The 23,674-nt window shown below is 38.9% G+C and overlaps 1 protein-coding gene across 2 annotated transcripts in view; it reads right to left on the bottom strand.

Annotated features, from left to right (window-relative positions):
- Positions 1-23,674, bottom strand: part of Znf407 (zinc finger protein 407) — a 411,238-nt gene that overhangs the window by 366,634 nt on the left and 20,930 nt on the right. For both annotated transcript variants that reach the window (XM_031366182.1, XM_031366183.1), the window contains 2 exons: positions 15,111-19,825; positions 9,104-9,218 (listed from right to left, as the gene is read on the bottom strand). In XM_031366182.1, the coding sequence (XP_031222042.1) occupies positions 9,104-9,218; positions 15,111-19,764 (4,769 nt within the window). In that variant the 5' untranslated portion in view covers positions 19,765-19,825. The remainder of the gene's footprint in view (positions 1-9,103; positions 9,219-15,110; positions 19,826-23,674) is intronic.

Here is a 23,674-nt window from a genome sequence, read left to right on the forward strand (position 1 = left end):
TATAAATGCAAAAAGACACGTAACAGCTTTGCCACTGTGAGTTCCTGAAAGCTGAATCTCTGCATATTGAGCACTCAGAATATACATAAAAATGAACAAGTTAATCAATTAGCTTTGCTGCTTAAACATTTGTCCTTAAAATTAAAAAACTGATAGTTTAAAAAAATAAAAAATAAATTTAAAAAAAAATGAAGCCAGAGAGCTTAAGAAGTGCATCACCACTGATAAGAACGGCCTTCTGTGCAGCGTAAGTAGCACTGACAACACGAGCAAGAAGTCTTGGGTTCTTGTCTTCATGTAAGAAGTCATCTCTTGACTCAAATTTTTTTATGTGTCCACTAGATGTGACACGTGACACAGTGTAAGACAGACTTGCTTGTCAATATGCTAATAATGACCAGTTTTAATATTAATTCCACAAGACCATCTGTACCTACTTCGTTTACAAAAGCACTTCTAAAATAGTTCAGAAAGGATCTTACATTTAGCCACATTTACAAGAATATTCTAGAGTCTTGTGAACCACATGAAAAACTGAAATCCTAACTATGATGCAAATTCACCTTTAAAGGGTCTTCAAACTGCCCTTTCAGCTCAAGATATTCTCTAAGCCCTCAGTGGTAAACAATACTTTTTAAAACCTAATGAGAACTGCTAGCAAAAACAAAATAACTCTGTGACAATCCATGTGTCTAGATGGTTGCAGTAAAAAACACTAGCAACTTATCTGATGCTTGATACAATGGCAAAAAGCTAACCCAAGTGGCAGCCAGGGGAGAAAGAATCTCAAGGGATAGAAAAAAGAAGTTTAGCATAGAACAATTAAAAAAAAAAAAACAAATCATAAATGTGTAACTAGTTTCACATGGGAAGTAAGGAGCGGAGACAACGCTGCTCCTAGTTGCTTTGTTGCTTTGCTTTCCTGAGACAGGATTTCTGTGTAGCCCTGTGTCTCCTAGAATTTGTTTTGTGTATCAAACTGGCCTCAAACTCAGAGGTCTGCCTGCCTCTGCCTCCCGAGTACTGTGATTAAGGGTGTGCACCCACACTCAGCAAAGTACATTATTAAATAGTATATACTTTTAAAAAGGAATAGCTTTCTACCCCGTGCTATACTGCGAATGTGGCTCATTCTAGTGTGAAAACACAAACACAGCACCCATCTTCCCTCTTGAATGCAAACATGGGGAGTGTGGCTGCATTACCATATTTCCTTCTCATTATCTGTAATTACCTTGCACTAAGCTATATGGAACAGATATCAATCTGTTTCATTATAATTATCCAAAAATCAATGGTTCCCTAATTAAAAATTAAAAGTAGTGAAATTCTTTTAAAATAACTGTTTGGCCAATTCCCACACCCCTTGACTCTGAGCAGGAATTTACTTCCCACTCCCCTATTTAGACACACTCCCTTCTCTTCTTCCTTCTCCTGCCAGAAACTGTCAAGTCATACAGGTTTTTAGGAGAGCAAGGGGAGGGAAGGAAGGATGGGGAGAGGGAGGGAGCAAGGGGTGGGAGGGAAGACTGGCAGGCAGGCAGAGAAAAGAGCTAACACTCAACAAGAAAGCTGGACCATCTCTAAGAAACACCCACCCCTGCAATTGTCTACCTGGCTTTATAATCATGCTCCGGGCAGTGTTGACTTAGTTTCCCTTCCTGAGCATAGCCACCTCCTGTCCACATATATGTGCCACAGCCCCTGCCTGGACAGGCAGCCCTGGTTCATCTGTCTGACTACCAGTGGCAATCATATCCACTACTACTACCTCCTGCCAAGAAGACGTAGCCATTTCTGGAACTGAGTTTTGCCTATTTGAAGAAGATGTTAATTCAAGCTAAACACCAGCAAGCACTGGTAAATACTAGTGTTCAACAGACAGCTATGTAACATGTCCCTCCTTCCACAGCCACACACAAGAGGACTTTGCAGAATTTGTAACAAGCCGTGGTATTCCACTCTTCTACCTTTGCTCTTATGCTCTTTAGTTAACCATGTTAAAAGCACGCACATCTGTCTTAGGAATACTCTTCAACTAACTTTAACATCCAACTTTGCCAGAGTCTGTGTAGGGAGACTTTTTTATATTCCCATTCAAACTGGTTCCACATAGAGTAGCTCTTGGACCATCATCTGTTTTCTCCTCAGGTCTCAGCCCTCCAAGGGGCTTGAGGGCACAAGGCCAATACACAATTCTGTCACCACGCTTGCATAAAGAAACTCATAGGAATCTACCAAAAGAGAGAAGAAGGAAGAATCAGTTGATAGCAAAGTGTCCCTTCTATTACGTTTCCAACACCTGTGCTCAAGCAGTTCCTGGGCAAATCAGGAAAAGACTTTAAGAAAAGACTTTAAGAAACCTGAGAAGAGATTAACAGGGGAAAGTGCATTTAAGGAAAAGCAGTCACAGAACAGGTGACAAAAGCAAGAAACTGGCTGCTCCTAAGGCTGCTGTGATAATGGAGTACTTAAAAACCTTGACCCCAGTATGAGTTTTAATAACCAGGAGCCAAAAATAGAGAATCAGGATACTGGGACATGACTATTTCACTGGAGGAAAAAAACAGAAGCTGATATTTTCAACTATAACCAACATGAAAAAATGCTTACTTTATCTCTATTTCGTATGTAAGCTAACCACACTTGGTGGTCTTAGAATAAATAAGTCCCTGACCCTACCTACCATGGAAAAGACAAACACCTTGTGAGCAGGCAGAAGGGAAGGTATAGTGGTGGCAGTAAAGCTCTCCACCACTGTGAGGAAGCACTGGGAGGAACTTTCTCCTCTTTCTACATCAGTGTCTTACCCCAAGTCTCTCCTGGAATGCCAAAGATTTCAGTGGAAAAGAAGGGCGAGTTCTAGGATAATGTTTGTCATTTGAATATTATAATCAAAATATTGCTTATGTTTTCAAGCCATAAAGTGAGTGACATTATAAAATAATGTGAGAATACTAATAATTTGAAAGGTATTTAGAGAATTTTACCACCAGAAGGATAAATGATTCATTTTGTGTTAAGTGACAGAAAAGACAGAGTATTTGCTGGGTGGCATTTTTAAATTTCAAAGTAGAGGCCAAAACATGGTCAAACTAAAAGCAATAAAACATTATGTAGAAAATACAAATAATGCATCTTTATAATGAATATGTTACTGTTAAGTTAAATCTTTCTATATAGTTTATACTGTTACAGACAAAATGAACTGCTACATCACAAAACCAACTGCTCTGTTTCTAACCAGAACAACCAGCTGAAGCAAATACTTATTTTATTTGGATACATCTGTAGATATGATGGGTGTAATTAATTGTTCAGCTCAAAATGCAATTCTGTGGTACTTTTAACGATTTAGGTATACACAGCTTTAGTTCTCAGAGCGGACTAAAAATAGTGATTTTAATTTATTCCTGCTGCCTACAATTACCCACAACCATGTATTTTTAAATATTTCCAGCCTATAAAAATTACTAATTTTTGCCACTTGTGTTTATCTGCATTTAGACTTTGATTTGGATAAATTAAGCTCTCAAGTGTTCCTTGCTTTATGAAACTCTGCATGTTGTACACTTCAACACAAATAAATGACTTGTACCATTAGAGGTTTAAATAATGTAATGTATTTCATGCTCAGCCTGAAGCTGGATTCCAATGAAGTTGCTAATGCACGTAATGATTAAGTGTAACTCAAATACTAACTGTGTTGTTGAAAACATGACAGGCAATAATTTGGTCTATTATATTCTGCCATTTAATTGCCTAGTACAGACATTCTCTGACACGTTATGAAGCAATGATTTACAATTATTCAAGCTGCAAAGGTCAGAAAGTGACATTATAATCATCTACATAGAGATCCCTCTAATGCACAAAAACTAGGTAATCACACACACACACACACACACACACACACACATATACAGAGAGAGACAGTTAACTGCATTAGTAACTTTCTATTTAAGATTTTCTAAATCAACTAGGAATAAACACTTTCCTAAGCATACTAATGTATAATTTAATTTTTTTGTGGAATCTTCTCATAAACTAAGTGAAATACTTGAAAAATGTTCTTATTCTCTCCTGATTAGGTAAATTGTATTCAACTAATTAACTAACTCCATATATTTATACATACATATATAGCTCACATATACATGCATATATATCTCAAGACTCAACACAGGAAAATCTACCTGAAAGTAACATGGTCCCTACTTCACATATACTGGGTTTATGCTTCTAAAAATTGACATAAAAAATTTAGGCATCATTTCTTGGGTCTACTGTAAGTTTTCTACAATTGTTATAACAATAACCTATCTTGATCAATTTTACCCCAGCACTAGTTTTAGGCATTTTTTTCTCCCTATTACATAGAGATGGTCAGCCACATGTGAGTACAATAAATTATCACCAGATGAAGAACAGAGAGGGAGGTGGAGGAAGAGGGAGGGGGAGGGGCTAACATCATTTACAGTAACACTTATCCACAGGGAGAATAAAACAAGGAAATGAGGCAGGGTTTGGATGCCAGGATATGAAAGCAAGACTGGATAAGCAGTCTTTTATCAAAACGTAAATTTTAACAAAAATGGAATACATGTGGCTAATGGAAGTAGATGTTATGCCATTACATGCTACAGGAAACAACCTAGATGAAAAACAATGAATAAAAATCATAGTATGGAAAAAGACACAAACAACACTGAGCAGAAAGAAATGAACAGAAAGGGGTAATTAGGAGAAGGAGCAGTCATGAGCCAGGAGGGACGGCTGCAGAAGTGCGTCACTGCATCACTTGTAACTCTGCTCCCCCATTTACACACAGGCAGAGCAAACACCAACTAAAGAATAAAAGCCATCAAATCAGCAAATGAGACAAATATAAAATGCAGTATTCACACCAAACCAAGAACAAATACTAGCATTAAGGATACAATGCACATGGGCTTATTGCTGTGTGTGGTGTGGAAGCTAAGAACAGACCCTGGGCCTTGCACATATTAGACAAGAGTTCTATTGCTAAGCTGCATCCCAAATCTGATATCCAGAATATTTTAAAAAACATGTAGAATGACTTTTGTGGGTTGAGAGTTTTCACATTCTTGACACCTAAAATAAGTAAAGACAGATAATCGTGACTTTAATAAAAAGATGTTTCTGGCCTATCAACTTTTGCATGAGGCAATGTTCACTTCTGCCCCCACTAAGCACTGTCACACTGGCAGCAGACTTTCACATGAACTATACATCAAAAACGTGGATATAAATATCATTGCACTCTATAAAATTCTTCTCCTAATCATACTTAGATGTAAGAAAAATACTATACAGAAGATCTACGAGAACTAGAGATGTGGTTCCAAGGATAAAGAGCACTGGCTACTCTTGCAAAGGACCTGGGTGTGATCCCCAGAACCAACATGGAGGCTCATGAGCATCTGTAACTCCAGTTATAGGGTATCCAACACCCTCTTCTGGCCTCCACAGGCAACAGGCATGCGTGACATCCACATACATACATGCAGACACACACATATACACATAAAATAATAAATAATTTTTAAAATGGAGACTAGAAAGGTAGCCTTAAGGTTAAGAATACATGTTGTTCTTATAGAGGACCTGAGTTTAATTCCGATTCCCCACACGATAAGTTACAATTCTAGAAAATCTGAAGCGTCCTCTAACCTCACAGGCACCAGGGGCCAAGAATGCTCTGCCTATACTCATATGCATAAAACAAACAAACATTTTTTAAATAATAATAATTTTCAAAACAGCAGTTTACAAATCAACAAATAAAACTCTGCTCTCCTGGAACAGCTTTATTTACTTTATTCATTATCTGCTCCTTAAAATATGAAATGTGCAGCAATGTGTTCATAACATGAAAAGATAAACCTTGCCCATAAAGAATGTTAATCCTAAGTCAGAGCCAGACAATGGGAACCAGGCTTTCAACTCAGTCAGCTTCTTCTGTCAAGGTAATTGAAGCCCTGCTATACCATGGCCACTATCTGCCAGTAGAGGATAAGGAAGGAACCACCTTCAAATTATTGATCTTGAAGATTCAAAAAACTAAAAGCAACATAAGTACAGATGCAACAATTTCAAAGGCAATTTTTATGTGGGAGTGGACAATTCAGAATAATACAATAATGTCTTAGTGGAAACTGTAAGACACATACTTCACATGGGTCTACAATCTTCCTACAGAAAGACAAGAAAAAGCAGCCAAATAATTACAAGCACCCTGCTATGTTAACACTGAAGTTATTCAATAGAATATACAATGTCCTTAAATTTCACCATAAGAAAACTATGAGGTTACTGCAAAAAGAAATACAGTTTTATAACAGTTAATTAAAAAATGTTCCTACCTCACTGCTTTAAGCATTATTCAACCAGGTCTATGTGAGAAATAACTACTTATAACTAAATAAGGAAGAGGTCATTAATGAAGTTTCAGAAGAATGAGACTAAGATATTAACTACTGGAGAGAAGAAAACACAGTACAGAACCTTCTGTTTGTGACAAAGTCATAGAACTAACGTTCCTGAAAGATCACTTCACTTTCTAAAGCATGGCTGTGTAAAAGGTAAAATTTATAGCAATTAAAGCTAATGAAGAAATGCAGCCTAGCCTGCTTATGTTCAGGAACTAATGGGTCCACTGAGCAATTGCGAGATTATTTAGCTATCAGTGATAATGAATTGACACTGTCAGCAATGTTAATGTACCAGTGCTCTCCAGGGTCAGGAGTAAGGGCCAGTCCCTACTTTTTGCTTTGTTTTCTACTTTAACCTTTGTTACTCTCCTACACCTAACACATGAAACGTAAACAGCCAAAGACATGACTTCATGAAAATCACATTGCCTGGTTCATTACTGCTCTATTCAACCTCACCGATCAATCCCCTCAGCTTTCTGAAGTTCTTCAGAGCTTCCGGCTTTATTATAAGGCTCTAGACCCTACTAAATTACAATGTGTGACTTTTAGACTGGTCTTATTTTTAGAAAGAAAGAGAATAAAGCCTAACTATAAGTCTAAAAGTTAAATACTGACATCTAATATGCTTTATCCATATACCCTTCACACACAGACACACAAACACACAACAATGAAGCTGTCGTGAATATAATACACTCATATTTATTTACATTCTATACCTAGGTGATCAAATATATGAACTACTAGTGCATTTCATCTGTGTACAGTAAGCAATCAGCTAAGGAAAGATATATGTTCAAATTATATATTTAAACCTAATTAATTATAAACTTTCAGATACTATGTATGTAAAATATGATTCCCTGGAAAAGTTTCTTTTTCCCTTTTCAGTATTATTACCCTAAATTTAAAAAATGAGTTAAAAAAAATAGATCTCAACTAACCTAATACGCAAAATGAAAATGTTTTATTTATTTCTCACAAATGGGAAGAAAATGCTTCCTGCCTCCTACTGGCACAGCTTCACTGGAGTCATGATCATCTCCTATAACTCAGAAACAACAACAGTAAGTGAGATAGCTTTCAAAATTACAAGACCTATAGAAATTAAAATGGACCATTGGGGACTTGACCCCAGCAGCTAAACTCAGTAGTAACAAAACTCATTCTGCAACTGATCAGGAGTGGCTCCAGGGCAAAGGGCCATCTTCATTTACTTTAGCTGCAAGTCACTGAACCATCAATTTGGCCACTGAATAAATCACAGACCATGGTTGATAAAACTGCTTGCAAAGTTATTTATAAAATTGTCTTAAGGGTCAAAAAATGAAATTGTATCCTGAGAAAATGTATTGTCCAATAAAAAGCAGAACTGTTCTTGGCTTGAAGGCTATTTACATGTTCATGTAAACCTAGAGAGCCGTCTACATAAGCATAATACTGGACCTATGAATTTCAGATTTCTTAAGTTTCACATAAAATATTTTATATGATGTACTTATTAGTTAATATCTCTAGCATAATAACATTAAGATATATTTCAATAAGGAGAGTATTAAAATCCACCTCTGAATGTCCTGTGATACACCATATATGTCACTGCATTTTAAAACCTTTTAAACATTTCTGCTAAATTAATTACTTTTACATTAAGGCAGCTCAGTGCTTTCTATTAAATGTAACATATCTGAATGACAGTTAAACATTGTGAATGACTCTGCAAAGAATCATGAACTAAAAAAGGAAACTAATTTTAAAATCACACGACACAAAAATACATTAGACACTGCTTTACCACATCATCCCTCAAACAATCAGTAACCAGGCATCTGAAGTTAAATCTTTTGTTTTTCCTTGTAGAATATGTCCAATGGCTCCAAAGAGTCATTAATGTGATTAAAATTAAGGCAGTATAGCAGAAGGAAAAGAAACATACATATGCACTCCTAAAGCTACATTATCTGGGGGGATTTTTGTCTTTAAATGGAATTTATAGTTCTCTCTGGCAATGTGAATGAACATCCTATAATTTAGTCAATTTACAGATTACAGGTTCAAATTGACCTTGTAGCCCATAAAATTGCTCATCTTCAGCACAGGATTAGAAGTGGGAGAAGAATGTCATAACTGTATTTAAGGAATTTACCATAACAAAGGAAAGGAGGATACGCACGCATAATTTTCGCCACTCTTACTCATATCAGTGTTGAGTTCTCACACAGTAGCTATCCCGCACACAGCCCCGGGCTCCACTCTTACACATATCAGTGTTGAGTTCTCACACAGTAGCTATCCCGCACATAGCCCTGGGCTCCACTATTACACATATCAGTGTTGAGTTCTCACACAGTAGCTATCCCGCACACAGCCCCTGGCTCCACTATTACACATATCAGTGTTGAGTTCTCACACAGTAGCTATCCCGCACATAGCCCTGGGCTCCACTCTTACACATATCAGTGTTGAGTTCTCACACAATAGCTATCCCGCACATAGCCCTGGGCTCCACTATTACACATATCAGTGTTGAGTTCTCACACAGTAGCTATCCCGCACACAGTCCCTGGCTCCACTCTTACACATATCAGTGTTGAGTTCTCACACAGTAGCTCTCCCGCACACAGCAGAGGGCTGCATTTACTCACCCACAGACGTGACACTTGTACTCCCTCATCCCAAGGTGCCTTTTCACATGGTTTCTGGCATCTCCAAGCTGAGCTGTTGCAAAATGGCATATCTTGCACTTGAATGGTTTTGATCCTGAGTAAATTTAACATAAAATAAGATTTGTACTTTAGTTACACATTACTGGAAAGATTTTTAACTCTGGAAGACAAGTTACATGTTAAGTAATACTACCTTCAATCTAGTTAAGAACTGCTGTCCACAAAATGGAACACATGAATTCATTTGTAACTTTCTTGATCCCATACTTATCTCACCCATAAAGTTCTAATGTTTTAGTGAGTCTTCCCACTTCTCAATTATGTTTCTAAGATGTAAAGTTAAAAGTTGAATACCACTAGACAGCTTAAATGAGCTAATGTTAAGTATTTTTCATACAACTGACAAAAATATTTAAATATTCTATGTACTAATGGACCATTTTAAAAACACAAACAAAATCACTAGTGTGTAGAGTGTATCACTCAGGCTGTCTCAGTGCCCATCCACATGGCTCAGATTTCTCCAGCTTTGAACTCACATGCACAAAAACAGTAGTACAAACGTTCTGTCCCTTAAGTCGCCATATTAAATGTCACCACATCTTCACAGACACAAGACACAGCACATAACTGCCTTGCTCTTGTCACCATGTCACAGTCTGTGGTGAATCACAAACCACAAGGGTCAATATCTTGGTTACTGAGTTCAATAACAAACACTTCAACACAAGAGCAGCAGTAACAACAATAACAACAACAACATGTTTTAACTAATTAATTAGAAAGGAGTGAGATTAAATTATTCTCCAAAACAAAACATATCCCTCTCAGAGTTGCTAGCACCGCTGTGAGTAATGGGAAAGACACCACTCACTAATCAGCTCTACATTAGTGAGAAATAACAATCTCCTAAAAACGTATGTACAGACTGTCTTCCAATTTTCTAAGTACTACCACATCTTGAAAGAAATCAAGATAATAAAGACCACAGCTTAAAATCATTACAATGTTTCAGTATCATGATTAGTATATAATTTGGGAATTAACTCTTCCAATATGGTAAGGGTATAAAACATGTAAATTTCAAAAGTAACAGAGTACAAAAAAAAAGTTTCAATCTTTGATCAATGAACCTTTGTAGAGCCCGGGGGAGGGGGGGGCGGAGGGAGGAAGCTTGAAACTAAAGCAGTCAAGAAAAAAAAATTACTCTTAAATTTGAATTTAGTTCTCAAAGGTGATCAAAAACATGAAGCATTTCATTTTAACCTTCCGACATAAATTTCAGAAATAGGTCAACAGCACTGCACGGCAGACAAGGCTGAGCACTTCCTGTCCAACAACAGTGAAGCAGATCTCACAGTGCTTCATGCCTACAGGTAGGAGGAGGTATGAGGTATATCCAACACCTGCACGGCTCTATCTAGTAAGACTTACATGTTTGAATATCAAGAGCAGCTTGGGATCCTCGCTTACAGCAATAACATCCTAGCAATCATTTTGGAAACTATTTTTTAATAATTTAAATGATCCAGAAATTAAGGCTCTCAGCACTTTGTAACATGAGAGACAGAACCCCATAATGGAATTTTGGAAAGATAAGAATCAATCTGCCTGCGGTTTCAGTTGTAATGCCTGTTTTTCAAGGACAACTTGGACATTATTAATAAACAACAGTATGAAGATCTGAAACAAAAAGGATAAAACTCCCCCAACATTTATCTGCAAGATAACTTGGAGACACAGATATAAACACATGGTGGCTCTGACAGCCCGCAAATTCTGACTAGGCATGTCAGGTGGCACTAATGCCACAATGAGCGACACAGAAATGCCTGTGCTTTTAATTTGCTGTGCACAGCTCTGAGAAGTCCTTTCTAAAGTCTCAGGGCTCACTGGTGGAGTGCGTGGATCCCACACCAATCAGGAATTCTGTAAAATCCTGCACAGAGAACATCAGGAAGACCTCACAGCTGAAACTCGTGATCCTAACAGGCTATCTAAAGTGTCCTTCCTATGCCATCAGCGTTCAAGGGCCCGCTGAGCTAATGTCTCTCTGTGAGAAAAGGAAGTCTTTCCTTTTACATCCTTAAACATGTAGTCCATTCTTACACTTGCCATATGATACACATTATAAAATGGGTCTATACACGTTCATATCACAAAACCTATAAAAGCACATATTTCTAAATCTGCCTTTCTCTCAGGTGTATTTTGATATTAAAAACATCCAGGATTACTTTAAGTAATTTTATCCTTTGGAGCAGCATTACCCTCAGAAGATTTTTATTTTTTAATTTTAATTTGAACTGTTTATACCTTTAATCCCAGCACTTGGGCGGCAGAGGCAGGCGGGTTTCTGAGTTTGAGGCCAGCCTGGTCTACAGAGTGAGATCAAGGACAGCCAGGGCTACACCGAGAAACCCTGTCTCAAAAAACCAAAAAAGGGAAAAAAAAAAGATTTATGAAGAAGAAAAACACTAACATGCCTTTAATTTTCTGGTGCCTGATTATTTACTAAACAAATCCAAGGACTTACAACCTCAATCTGTACTCAGACCTAAAGGTCACTCTTCTGCTGCATTCTTGCTGCTATGTGTACACACACATTCAAATTCAGAAGGAAAGACAGGAGCCTGAAGATCTTAGAGGGAGAAGTAATGCAGATGCCTGTTTTTCATGGAGACCATGAAGACCATGCAAATCATGCAGACCATGCAGACCACGCAGACCATGAAGACCATGCAGACCATGCAGACCACGCAAACCACGCAAACCACGCAGACCATGAAGACCACGCAGACCACGGAGACCATGCAGACCACGCAGACCATGCAAACCACACAGACCATGGAGACCATGCAGACCATGCAGACCACGCAGACCACGCAGACCATGCAGACCATGGAGACCATGGAGACCAATGAGACCGTGGAGACCATGGAGACCGTGGAGACCATGCAGACCATGCAAATCATGCAGACCGTGGAGATCATGCAAACTCTGGAGACCATGCAGACCATGGAGATCATGTAGACTGTAGAGATCATGCAGACCACGCAGTCCATGCAGACCATGCAGACCATGCAGATCACGCAGACCATGGAGACCATGGAGACCATGCAGACTGTGCAGACTGTGTAGACCATGCAGACCATGGGACCATGCAGACCATGGAGATCATGTAGACTGTAGAGATCATGCAGTCCATGCAGACCATGCAGACCATGCAGACCATGCAGACCATGCAGACCACGCAGACCATGCAGACCGTGCAGACTGTGTAGACCATGCAGACCATGGGACCATGCAGACCATGGGACCATGGAGACCATGCAATGCTTGCTGGCTCTAGTGTAAACCCCAGTTCTTCCTAAGCATTTGAACATCTCACTCACTTGTTCTTTCACTCAGTCATTCACACCCATCCAACAATTACACTGAAGACCACCTTTGTATAAAGTATGTGCAGAGTAAGTAGTGAATGAAGTCAGTCCCTTTCCACTATGCTCAGTCTGCAAATTAACTTGGTGAACTATGTAATTTTTAAACATTACATACTGAGTTGCAGACACCTAGCACTTAGTTTTCAGTGAATTTGCACACAACATCATAGGTACCCATATATAAACATTTTCCAAAGGGCATAAGGGACCAAAATACTATAAACACAAACAGAATGGCTTCCTGATATCTTGAGGCTTAAGTATATTTTCCATGTGCAATGACATAAACTACAGAATACTGCACAGAGGTAACGCTCTGCTCCATGAGCTCTTGTACTGCGAGGTAATAAAGCTGAGTGCTTCATAGCACAAATGCACAGGAAGCGATGTGCTTTCTGCCTACAGTTCTTGATAATAAAATCTCCTTTCTTAAGAGTGCTGCTTGTATCACACTAACAATAATTAGACTAGGGAGGGAACAGCATGAAACTAAATCTGAAGATCAACTTCCCCCAAAAAGGTAACTCAGAAAGGTTGTACTCTGCAGTGTTTCAGAGCATGCAAAAATATACTTGCTGATAAGACCAACAGAAGGTATTAGGAAAAAAGCAGGCTAACTTTTCCTAAATGTTACAATCAATGATGTAACTTATATAAGTAGGGTTACTCTGTCACATATTGATAGTTACCTCACTTTCACATCCACATTAACTTGATTTTAAATGCAATTAATACATATAGTCAAGGAAGACTAATGGACTACATTCTGCACTTAACCTGGTAGACATTTTCAAATGGCACAAGTGACCAGTGCAAACCTATTTTGCATTGTAAACGACTAAATAAATCTTAATGGATTAAGAATGATCAGCTATCAACACACAAGGGAAATTAAGTGCTGAAATGCCTACATTGATTATTTTAAATTATTAGCCTTACTCTATTCTCGAATTTGTATGCTTTTAGTGAGCTTTAACACATTTACAAGACTTATTGACTATAATTACAAGAGAATTCAAGTAATGGACACATCAATTATAAGCAACATGTCTTGACCAGACAGTTGCATAAAGAATTCTAAGAAGAGCTCCATTAGCATCTTCCTCTCAGTTCATCCAGCTTCATCTGACTAAGAGGGGATGGTAAGAAAACACAGCCTGGTACCTGAGACCATGTCACGTCAGAGTGTGAGAAGCAACAAAGAGGCACTGACCATGCAAACCAGCGAGCCCCTGAACGTACTCCAGAGACGGCTCTACAGCACGTGACTAGTGCAAGCGGGCCCACACAAGGACTAAAGTGTTTATATTTACCTCAGCTAATCCTATGTGCCTTTTCCTGTTACTCTCTTCAAGGAAAAATTTTGATCTATCTTTAATCATCAACAATTACTGATAATGCTCTATATCTTTCTCCTTGTAACCAGTTTGAAAAACTGCAGGAATTTAAAGTATAGATTTAATAATATGCCATTATTTAAAAGTACAGTAAAATAAACCTTACAGTTTTAATGAAAATATGTTCTTTGAAATGTGAATTTATTATTCAAATCCACTCATAAATTCAACCATGTAGACAGAACTTGTCTAAGCAGAGCACAATGATTTAGAAAAGCTGTCTATTTAAAATAAAGAATGTATGGCAGGTTTATAGAAACACTGCACTGAATTTTTACATAAATTTACAACAGTAGCTTATGCATTTTTCACCAAATATATATATATTTTAAAAATTCATCCCCAAACTAAACATTTAACATGGAATGTTCAATGTATCCAAGTATAGACACTAAGTCAGGTGTTTCCTCAATCAAAACCAAATTCCAATACATATTACCATGTTCACAAATGCTGATCCTTAAAAGCAGAATCTCACTGCTGGGAGTCACACTTGTAGATATAAACTATCTGTTAATAAATATGTTTAAATTACTAATATCTTAAGAATTTTATTAAGGGGCAGGAGAGATGGCTCAGCAGTTTAAAACCCTGGCTTCTCTTCCACAGGAGGACCCAGGTGAGATTCCCAGGGGATCCAATGCCCTCTTCTGGCTTCCATGAGTACTGCATGCATGTGGTGCACAGACATACATGCAAGCAAAACACATTAAAAATAAAAGTTAAAAAATTTCAGGCATGTCTTAAAACAAAAGAATTTTATTAAAGGCTAAAAGCTCCTTAATATGCTTCTCCAAAACCACAAAGTGTCATTTAATATATACTTTGGAAAACCAAATAATTAGGACAAATGAAAAGCCATAAAACATGGGAATTTTACAAAGGTATAAGACAGTGCTTTTTGACAGAAGTAAAAGAAATGTGTCCATTAGTCTGCCTTTAGAATTGTTACAGCTGAATGACCTTTGGAAACATCAAGTGTCAATATTTCTGATACAAGCAGAGCATCACACAAACAAATGTGAATCAGGTGGAAGCCCACAAGCAAATTCAAGTAGAGCTCACTCTGGGTTGGACCAAAGTCCAAACTTCATTATTCTTTTGCACTTCATAGGAAAACAGAAGCTTGCTGCAAGGGTTACATACCTGTGTGAGTCCGAATGTGAGCCAAAAAGGCCATGGAATTGCTACTCCGACACATCTTCCCACAATACTTGCAGACATTCCCCTGGTTTTCTTCTCTCTCTCGATTGATCTGCTCAGTGTCTTCCACTATGTACTTATTTACCTCCCGTAGCAATTCCTCATGCTGTCCTTTAATATGCAGAAATAAATTCTGTTCAGAATCAAAGGGCTCTGTACACTTGACACATTTGAAGGTGGCCCCTCCCTCCGGAAGCTCTTCTACACTGGCCTGTTCATTTCTCATATGACCAGCACTAGCCAAATGCTGGTGAAGGTTGCTCTCAGTATAGAAGGATTTTCCACATAGCAAACAGTGGAAGTGCTTCTCTTTTGTAGGATGCTTCATGGCTATATGAACATTCAGGCCACTCAGTCCATCTGCTAAGAAACCACAATCATCACACCGGATTCGTGTGGACTCGCCAAAAGAACTACCTTCAATTTTCTTCTTCTTCAACCCCTGAGCACAGTCTTTCAGGGGCAACTCACTGACTCTCCCCCCTGTCACCATCAGACCCTCTTCTGGCTGTTCTATTAATTCACCATCTTCAGTTTTTATTCTAATTATGGACGAATCAAACCTGCCAAAACTGTACATCGTTTGTCCTTTGTCATCAATACTTATTATAGTTTCATAAACATCATTACTGTCAACTGTGCCATTAGAGTTCGGGGCATCCTCTTCCAAAATGACTTGAGCTTCATGTGAATTCATCAGAATTTCCTTATTCTCAAGAATAGGATTTGCTTGCACATCTTTTAAATCTTCTGAAGTCTGTTCACATCCAACCTTGTTCTGCCCACCACCATCCAGATCCAGTTGTCCTCTCGGTATTTTCACCACCACAGAGGAAGTGGATTCGGCTGAATGGCCCCCATCTAGGTCCCCAGGGAAGGGGGACTTGTCAAGAATTTTCACTTCACTATCATCCACGCTGCCTCCCTCATCTTCACAGTGTGTATTTGTATCACCAACATCATCCAACACATCATGGTTTTCCTTTGCTGTCTCACAATCCCGGGCAGAGCTCGGTTGGTTTTCACTTTGAAGACAGCCTGGGGAGCTGAGGTTAGAGGGAGTGTTAAGGGACACTATCTCCCTAGGTTTCATACTTTTGTCCTTAACAAGGGGCTGCTGCAAAGTCTCACAAAAGGAATGGTCTTCACTAAAGTTAGATTCTTGCTCAGTCACAACTGCCACTGAATCAGGAGCACAGAGTACTTTAGCCATATCTAAATTAGTATTATCATCTAAAATAGAACAATCTGCAGGGTTTCTAGACTGGAGAGTACCAGATGATTGGTGTGGATTTATTTGAAATTCCTCAGAATTTTGTGAATGCTCCTCCTCAGGTATAGTGATGTTCTTGGATATTTCTGAAGAAGCTGATTCCACATTAGAAGAGCTGAGGTAAGACTGCCTTTTCATTTTATGCTTCTCTGTTGCAGCATGCCTAGTCATCTCTCTGCGAGTCACTGCATAGTAATCACAGGCCATGCAATAAAACTCAAACTCTTTGGTATGCTTCCTTTTCACATGCAGCTCTAGCGAAGCAGCAGAGTGAGCACTGAACTCACAGTGTAGACATTTATTGTCACTTGAATCTGCAACATCTCTCTGGGAGCATGCATCATCAAGCTGTAGAAGGTCCTCTGTCTCTAGAGACATCTGCGCCTTCTTATCAGAGAGATGACTGCTAACTTCTCCATCTACAGAATGAAATACATTTCCAGCTTCAACATCACCTGCATTTCCATTATCTACCCCTGGCTTTTCTAAAGCAGATGTGTCTGACTTAGCAGACGTGCTAGCCTGTTCATCAGAAATAGTCACTGCTAGAGAGGTATTCTTCTTACATGCTTCAAGATTACCCCCTTCTGGGCCAACAATTATATCTGAACTTTGCTTCCCATTTGCTTCTATTTCTACACGTCCTTTATGTTTCTTGGTGGCACAGTGACGTTCCATATCTCCTTTAGTTACAGTATAATACTTACATACTTTGCACAAATAACTATACTGGTGACTGTGTTTACGCCTGATGTGCACAGTCAGATTTGTAATACTAGAAGCCAAAAGTCCACAGTGTGAACAAGTCCGAGAAATACTGCCTTTGGGCCTCCCTCTCTTTGGAGCAGTGGCTAAGCCTAATTCATCCTCTTTGGTGATGACACCAGACTGTGGCAGTTCCTTAGGTGTTAGCATATTCTGTTCATGTTGGGAATGCTCCTGTGGTTGCACACCAACAAGGCCTTCGGGCCTTCCACTTCCAGAAACACTGGACTCTTCTTTTATATCGTTTGCACCTATACATACTCTTTCAATGCACTCTTCAAAACTTAAACCAATATTGTTTTTCTTAGCATTTTCAAGATGTTTGCTTCTTTTAATGTGCTTCTCCATTCCTTCTTTACTCAATGAATAAAGATTACATGCTTTACAAAGAAAGTGATAGTCCTGACCATGTCGAAGCTTTATGTGTCTCGTAAGGACAGTGGAAGACCTCGTTTTATAGAAACACTTCTTACACTGAAACTGAGGCTTACTTGAGTGCCTTGCTTCAGTCCCGTGGCTTGCCCTGGACTCAGCAGGTTCTTCCTGAGCTGCTTTCCCTGAGTCTTCTCTAGAATCTGCCCTGTTTTCTGATTCTAAAGTACTTAAAGGTAAAACAGAATCATTACTCAATGATGAAGGAGTCTTTGATTGAACCACTAAACTATTATGTGTCTTGGTTGCTCTGTGTTCTTCCACATCGTTTTCAGACAAGAACAGATTACAAGAGGTGCAGAAAGAGCCCATGCCATGCTTCTCCTTCATATGGTCTCTAAGGCTTGTTTCATTCAAGGAAATAAAGGAACAACACTGACAGCTGAGGACCGGTGTCACTTGCTGATGCTGATTACCGTGCAAGTGTTCTTCCAAGTCTCTCCTTGATGGACTAGAAAAGTCACAAGCCTGACAATGAAACTGCAGCTCTCTTCCATGACACTTTTTAACATGAATTTCGAAGTCTATCTTGTTTGTAGCTATCTGACCACACTCTGTACAAGTACACTGCACAGAGAGCTGGTGGTCAGCTGGCTTTACTGGCAGGGAGCCCAGCCGTGTGGAGCCTGAAAGACAGGAGGTTGTCTTGTCCTGCATCACTTCTGGGTTGTCTGAGGTAGTCACACACAGACTTTGAACATCTTTGCTCATCTGTATTTGTTCCAGAACTGGCTGTGCATTTGTTTTCATATGTGTTCTAAAGTGTTTCATATACATCCTCTGAGTTTCATTTGTACCCCTTTTATTAATTCCTAGAAGATTAAACCTTTTCTTTGCCTGGCCCTTTAAAGTAAAAGTGCCACTTCGTCTGCGAAAGCTATTACCCAGCATCAGAAGGTTTCGCTCAGATCTTGGCCTTGAAGTGGTACTGATACTACCATGAGCCATCTGTAGGGCACTCTTAGTGGATTCTGATTTATTTAAAAGACCCTCTGAGCTTACTAAGCCCCCTAGCTGTTTGTTCTGATTTTCAGGATTTTGAGCTACACCAAAACTAACATTTTCCTCAATTACATCTGCTTTCCCTGATGAGATTTTCCTAGATGGCATCAATTCAACAAGGAGCTCACTCCTACCAGCACTGTCTTCAGCAGGGGCTCCTCTGCAGTCTTTAAGTTTGTTTCCGGTACTCTGTACTCCTTTGGAATCCCCATTCTTTGCTATTGGTTTAGAAGCTCTTGGTTTTGTTCTAACATTTTTTGTTCCCATGACACAGGGTTTTTTAGGGAAAGATTGTTTTGTTAAGATCTGTACAAATCCTCCACGAGCAGCAAGGTTCTGACGACGAAGGTGTGTTTTGCCAAGATAATGTGCATTCAACAGCTTTTCTTCAGCACATTGAAAGCCACAGAGATCACAGGAAAAGACTTTCTGTGGCCCATGAGTATGCCTGACATGCACATGAGATGAGCTGCTCTCTGCTCTGTGGCTACAGTGGCAGCAGGTCCGTTCCTTCCCCTCTTCCACATGACAATCCACATGCTTTTCCAAAGCAGAGCAAGAGGAAAATGAACAGCCACATGCCCCGCATCTGAGTCCTGTTTCTACACTTCCAAAACTACAACTAACGCTCATATCTTCTGGAGGAAAAGGAGTGTGTCTTTCAGGAACAAGGGAAACCATTTCCTGAGTAGGCTTTTTCACTTCATCTACTTTCAGAGGAAGAGTATCAGATGTGCTAAAATCACAGGATGGGGAGAAAACAGTGGGGAGAGCTCTGCCTCCTTCTGAACAGTTTGCTGGAAAGGCCTCCTCTCCCATTTTAGCCAAATGGACATTAGCTCCCACAGTGCCCAACCCACAAGCACCCTGCTCTCTTGTCTTGGGCTCCACGGCCTCTGTTCTCAGTCGCTTGGAAGCACGTTCACTTCTGTCTTCCTCTGCAGCAGTACTGTCCGTGTTGGATGATTCTGAAAACACTCTTTTGCTCTTAAAACTCTCAGAGGCATTTGCTATATCATCAGATACAGGCCCACAACTATCATCATGGGATGAAATACTCCTCAGATCTTTTGCTCCCTTAACACTTTCATCCTCATCGTTTTCATGTTTGTTCTCAGAATCCATTCTCAATAAAGTTCTGATGAAGTTTCTTCTGTCAGGGTTGGATTTAACTGGAGCTTAAAACCTGTGAAATAAACAGACATGGTATTAAAGCTTTGAACAAAAAATAAAAAAATACAAAACTCTTACTCTGGACCTGAGGGAGAAAAACATGATGAAATTTACCTTCATACTAGACTGCATCTGACCACAAGTCTAAAGTTCTATAGGCAATCTTGCTGTGTGTGGTGGTTCATACCTGTAATCCCAACAACCAGGACAAGATGACTGCCTTATGATTAAGGTCCCAATCTAGGTTGCACAGTGACTACCAGGCTACAAAAGAGAAAGAGGAAGGGAAAGAAGAAGAGAAGGAGGAGGAGGAGGTGGAAGAGGAGGAAGCAGCAGCAGCAGCAGCAATCAAATCCATGGACCACTGCACGTGACTCACAAAGCAATACTAAGCATCTTGGTGGGGAAATAGGGATACTGTCCATCAGCTTCCAAAAGTTTTCACTTTTCAATTCTCTAAAATAGTAGATTTCAGCTGACTTCTTTTTAAACAAAGAAGTCTTTCTTTTGACTTGGTGTTCATTAAACAGATGAAAACAAAACCAGTGACCTGAGACGAGAGGACTTGCTTCCCTCTGTGGCCACCCAACAAGAACCAAATGTGTCTGCTTTATCTCTTCCCCTAAAGCACAAGCCTTCCCAGGACTGTGCTCAGCAGACCTCAAGTGACACCATACATATTGGAACCACAGATCACCACTTATCCTAAGTCTTTGCCAATGAAAAGCCCTCCTCTTCCAGGTAGCAATCAACTTTCTTATCTCACAGTCATTTTTGTGTTTTCTGAAGATTAACGGTAAAGGGAAATGTCAGTGGTACAAAATTAATGGAGTAAGTGTTGGAAAAGGGAATTATTCTGAATAAAATGCCTTAAAATCAATATTATTGATTTTATTTTTCATTATGATAGTTAATTAAATTAACACATATCATTTTCCATTTATTTTATACTATGATTGAATTTTTTAGCCAAATGTGATTTTATTTGATGTTAATAAAAAGTCATCAATATATTATGGTCTCATACATAATGACATTTTTAACTATTTAGCTACTTTTTCCATAAATGACAACTAAAAATAAAACTTTACTTAAAATTAGGAAACAAGAAATAATATCTAAGACAAGAATCAAGTAAATAAATAATAGAAGAAGTAGTCAGACTTTTGTCTAAATTAAAAGCCTCCAAGGACACTATGCTATAAAGGTCACCAATTAGAAAATGTAACAAGAACTGTGGAACAGGGCTGTTTTTTTAATCATATATCTGATAAAACATTTGCTCCTAGACTATTCAAAGAACTCTTACAACAATTCCAAAATAAACAAAGAACCTGGTTATAAATTTCTCCAAGAGAAATACAAAAATGGCCAACAGTATATGAAATAAAAAAAAATAGTAATAATACATCATTAGCCCTTAGAGAAATGCAGTCAGACCGCAATGAGATGTTGCTTTCCAGCTTCTAGAATAGATATGAACAAGCCAGGCAGTGGTGGTGCATGCCTTAATTCCAGCACTTGGGGGAGGCAGAGGTAAGCGGATTTCTGAGTTCAAGACCAGCCTGGTCTACAGAGTGAGTTCCAGGACAGCCAGGGCTACACAGAGAAACCCTGTCTGGGAAAAAAACAAAAAACAAAAAAGTAGAGACTAAGAAGCCGGACAGTGATGGTACACACCCTTAATTCCAGAACTCGGGAGGCAGAAGCCTGATCTCTGTGCCAGCCTGGTCTACAGAGTAAGCTCCAGGTCAGCCAAGGGCTACATAGTCTGGCCTGGTTTCAGGGGAATAAAGGCTGGGGTAAGAAAAGACAAAGCTCTGGAGCTGAGGATACAGCTTAGCACTAGGATTGACCTGGCATGCAGGAGCCCCTAGACTCAATCCCAGTACTGTCAAAAATGATTTTAAGATACAGAGCTCTCATTCAACATCCCTTAAAGATGTCTCCTGAATGCCCTTTATAGTCCACTTCCAGAAGCGTACCTCACTCCTCAACAAAGCACACCCTAAGTACACACCAACTGCAGGTTAGAATTTCTCCCCAGTCGATAGATAGGCAAGCCTGTCCTAGAAGTTCCTCAGAGGACTCATACAACAGGGATTATGTGGAAGGGGGTCTGGCCACATTGGCCGCACGTGTTAAAGTTCAATGTCCACTGACTGCTGAGTGTGACCAACTGCATAGATACAACAGAACTCTGCTGATGGACATCTGATCTATTTCTTTTTGTTGCTACTATGATTAAAAATCTTTTTTTTTTAAGATTTATTTATTTATTATATGTAAGTACACTGTAGCTGTCTTCAGACACACCAGAAGAGGGCATCAGAACTCATTATGGGTGGTTGTGAGCCACCATGTGGTTGCTGGGATTTGAACTCATGACCTTCTGAAGAGCATTCAGTGCTCTTACCCGCTGAACCATCTCACCAGCCCCCCCCCAAAAAAAATCTTGTCAGCATTCTTATGCATGTCTTTTCACAAATACAGTTTTCATTTCTTTTAAGTAGATACCTAGGGCAGATCTAACTTTATGAGAAACTGACTTATTTTAAAGTAGTTGTACTAAATTGCCACATGTCATGTGTGAGATGTCCCCAGAATATATGTCCATCTTTTAAATTCAGTCATGCTAGTGGGTGTGTACCAAAGCTCATGTGCTTTGTTGGTCTTTTGCTCATTTCTTTAAGTTGGTTCTTTCTTTTTCTTATTGAGCAATAGAATTTTCACATGAATTCCAAATGTAAAATCAACTGTCAGATATGTCCCATAATATTTTATCCCTTTTCATTTTAATTATTTTTTATTTCATTTTATTATTCATTTTTCATTTTATGATATTTTATATAAAAGAAGCTTTAAACTTTGATAAAATCAATACTTTTCCTGTTATGGTTATTTGTGCATGACTATCTGTTTCTTCAATGCTTGAATGTAAATCATGGTTTATTTTATTCACCCATATATCCCAAAGACCTACAGCATTTCAGGCACTTATATACTACTAAAATGAATAGTGGCACACACCTTTAAACCTGAGGCAAAAACAGGAGGATCTCTGTGAGTTCAAGACCAGTGTATTCTGTACAGTGAGTTCCAGGACAACAAGCACTATACAGTGAGACCCAACAGATAGTTAGATAAGTAGAGTGACAGACGGACGGACGGGCGGACAGAGTAAGTGAGTAAGCGCTTGCCTCCTTGTCACATAAAAGAAGTCTCATACTCAGGTATTTTAAAATGAAATAAACAATGTCTAGGACATACTTCAAAAACATTCAGGTAAGGAATATAAAGCAAATTGCTGATGATTATTTAAAATAAGTAAAGGCACACAGAGATTCATTATATCATTCTATCAACAGTGCACCAAAGAACAGATGGATTTGTGTTCAGAGTGCATATTCTATTGCAGGCACAAGTACAATGCAGACAGTGGCAAAACAATGAAATTCTTAATTATATTCTATATAATGGCTCACAAAGCCCTAAAACAAAGAGGAAAAGTATTATAACATTTGCTGCTTTTCAATTGCTTTTTAGGTTAATGAAATTATCCAACATCTCATTACTTGAAAATAACAAAACACCTAACAGCACACTCACACATGTACACACTCACACACACACACACAGTGTCCACCATATCAAACTATTCCACAATGGCACAAATTCATTATCTATTGAATAGTTTCTACTAGAATGTACCTGCTGTATATAAAGCCACATATGATTGTGAAGATATAAAATTTAAGATAAATGAGCAAGCCGGGCGGTGGTGGCGCACGCCTTTAATCCTAGCACTTGGGAGGTAGAGGCAGGCGGATTTCCGAGTTCGAGGCCAGCCTGGTCTACAGAG

This window comes from Mastomys coucha, unplaced genomic scaffold, assembly GCF_008632895.1.
Source record: "Mastomys coucha isolate ucsf_1 unplaced genomic scaffold, UCSF_Mcou_1 pScaffold13, whole genome shotgun sequence".
In the NCBI taxonomy this organism is placed as follows: Eukaryota; Metazoa; Chordata; class Mammalia; order Rodentia; family Muridae; genus Mastomys; species Mastomys coucha.